This window comes from Silurus meridionalis, chromosome 22 (assembly GCF_014805685.1).
Source record: "Silurus meridionalis isolate SWU-2019-XX chromosome 22, ASM1480568v1, whole genome shotgun sequence".
NCBI classification, from domain to species: domain Eukaryota; kingdom Metazoa; phylum Chordata; class Actinopteri; order Siluriformes; family Siluridae; genus Silurus; species Silurus meridionalis.
In genome coordinates, this window is record NC_060905.1 from 3,138,840 (window position 1) to 3,141,400 (window position 2,561).

General features: G+C 39.2%; 1 protein-coding gene across 1 annotated transcript in view; it reads left to right on the forward strand.

Annotated features, from left to right (window-relative positions):
- Positions 1 to 169, forward strand: part of LOC124376236 (queuine tRNA-ribosyltransferase catalytic subunit 1-like) — a 4,610-nt gene extending 4,441 nt beyond the window's left edge. Inside the window, exon 4 of the mRNA XM_046835236.1 lies at positions 1 to 169. This exon is cut by the window's left edge and continues 5 nt beyond it. Within this exon, the coding sequence (XP_046691192.1) occupies positions 1 to 148 (148 nt within the window). The 3' untranslated portion in view covers positions 149 to 169.
- Positions 170 to 2,561: the final 2,392 nt, after the last annotated feature.

The following is a 2,561-nucleotide window of genomic DNA, read 5'->3' on the forward strand; positions in this document are numbered from 1 at the left end:
TCTGATGCGGTCGGTGAGGCAGAGCATCATCGAGCAGCGCTTCCCCGAGTTTGTGCAGAACTTCATGAGGAGGATGTTCTCCAGCGGCGAGACGTATCCTGGCTGGGCCGTGGACGCCCTCGCATCAGTCAACATCACTCTGGAATAAAATGTCTTTATATTTATATTTGTGTATATAATATGCTTGTATGCAAATTTTTATGCTTCTTTTTTAATAGTGGGGGTTTTTTTTGGGCTCATGGACTTCTCCTTTCCAGACTTCCACATCTGTACAGATGTTCATTGGTCTGTTTTTAACCAATGACTCATTTTTACTACTGTATCTGGTTTTTATTTTAATTTTTTTTTTAAATAAAACGAACAAAAACACTGATATTCTGTCTTTTTTTTTTTTTTTTAAGAAAAATTTTACACATAAAATTTGCATTTTTATCTTTTCAGTTTTGGATTTATTCAAATCTTCTTTATATTTGTAAAGCTTTTATTATCAATAAACATCGTCTCAAAGCATCTCTACAGAAATAATGCATTGATAAAAAAATAAAATAAATTTTGTAACTTTTATAATTGTATAAAAGTTTTTTTCCCAATGAGGGATCCAGTGGTGACTATGGAAGAGGAAAAAGTGCCTGAGACTTCATGAGAAAGAAACCAGGAGAGGAACCAGATTTAAAAGGGAACCTCATCCTCAGCTGGGTGACACCAAACGTCCATTTAATGACCGTTCCATTGTTATTGAGATGTTCTGTTGATTTTTAGGTGCTTAAATGCAAAACTATGATCCTGAGGGATTGTAGTAGACGACGACTTCTTTCAACTTTTTCTATTAGAGGTCGCCACAGCGGCTTATCCGTCTCCATACCCTCCTGTCCTCTACATCTGCCTCTCTAACACCAACTACCTGCATGTCTTCCCCTCACCACATCCATAAACTTCGTTCTTGGTCTTTCCTCTATCCTGGTGTCTCCATCCTCAGCATTCCCCTACTGATATACCCCATGTCCCTCCCCTGCACATGTCCAAACCATCTCAATCTCACCTCCCTTACCTTGTCTCCAAAATGTCCTACATGCGGTGTCTCTCTAATAATAGTAGACTGTTGATATTAATAATTGATATTAAATCCATCTTTAAAGTTTTTGAGTTGCTCTGTAACGTCATGGATTTGTAGGCTGTTGATGGGGAACAGTCCTCACACAGAGTGGCCTCCACTTGAACAGAACTTCAACCAGAGGTAGAGCATCTGGATGAATCGGGCAGATCTGAGAAGAAGAAAAAGGACAAACACTGTTCAGTGGTACCTCAGGAGAATATTTACCTTCACAGAGAGAGAGGGGAGAGAGAGAGAGAGAGAGAGAGAGGGAGGGTAATAAAACTAAGCATTATTTCCTTTATTGTTTCATAAAGGTTTAGACGTTGCCCGGCGTGTTTAAGGTGCAGGTTTAGACTCTTGTAAGACCAGCTATGGCATTTAGTCCCCAATTTATTTTGTAGCCACGGCTTTTGCACACATGCACACATAAATCCAAATTATGACCTGCAGAGCCTGCAGAGGCTGTGTCATGTGTCAGCGGCTTTACAGGTATGAATAGTTTATAAAATCTGAATGTATATGTGTTACCTGAGCAGTTGAGTGATAGGGGTCTTGCTCAAGGGCCAAGCAGGGCGTCTTGTTGGTCGAGGAATTTAAAATTAAAACCTTCTGATCAGTCCAACATCTTAACCACTAAGCTACATTTACATCATGCATTATATTTGCAGCATTTGGCAGATTCCTTTATCCAGAGCGTATCTCATTTATACAAACGAGCAGCTATGGGGGTTAAGGGCTTTACTCAGGCCCCGAGCAGTGTCACCTTGGTGTGGCTGGGATTTGAACTCATGACCTTCTAATCAGAAGTCATCTTAACCACTGAGCTCCCTCTACATGAGATGGCACGAGGAAGAAAACTTGAGAGGACTTAATACCCATCCTCATCCCCATCCTCATTACACTTCCATCATTGTGAAGGTGTCCGGTGCGGAACATTTAACTTAAATACAGAACATTCAACTTGAGGTCCTGAACCATTGTAGCAGACTGTTGATATAAATTACAGTCCAATTCCATCCTCAAAGTTCTTGAGTTAATGGATTTTTAGGAAGTTTATGTGGGACACAGTACGAGTTATATATATATATATATATATATATATATATATATATATATATATCTATGTGTGTGTGTGTGTGTGTGTGTGTGTGTGTGTGGTATAAGTGTATTAGGTCAACAAAGGTTTCTCAGCTAACGAAACAGTGCTACACCTAATACACTTATACCACACACACACACACACACACATATATATATATATATATATTGGCTGTACAAAGGTTTCTCAGCTAACGAAACAGTGCTACACCTAATACACTTATACCACACACACACACACACACACACACACACACACACATATATATATATATATATATATATATATATGTGTGTGTGTGTGTGTGTGTGTGTGTGTGTGTGTGTGTGTGTGTTTGTGTGTGTGTGTGTGGTATAAGTGTATTAGGTG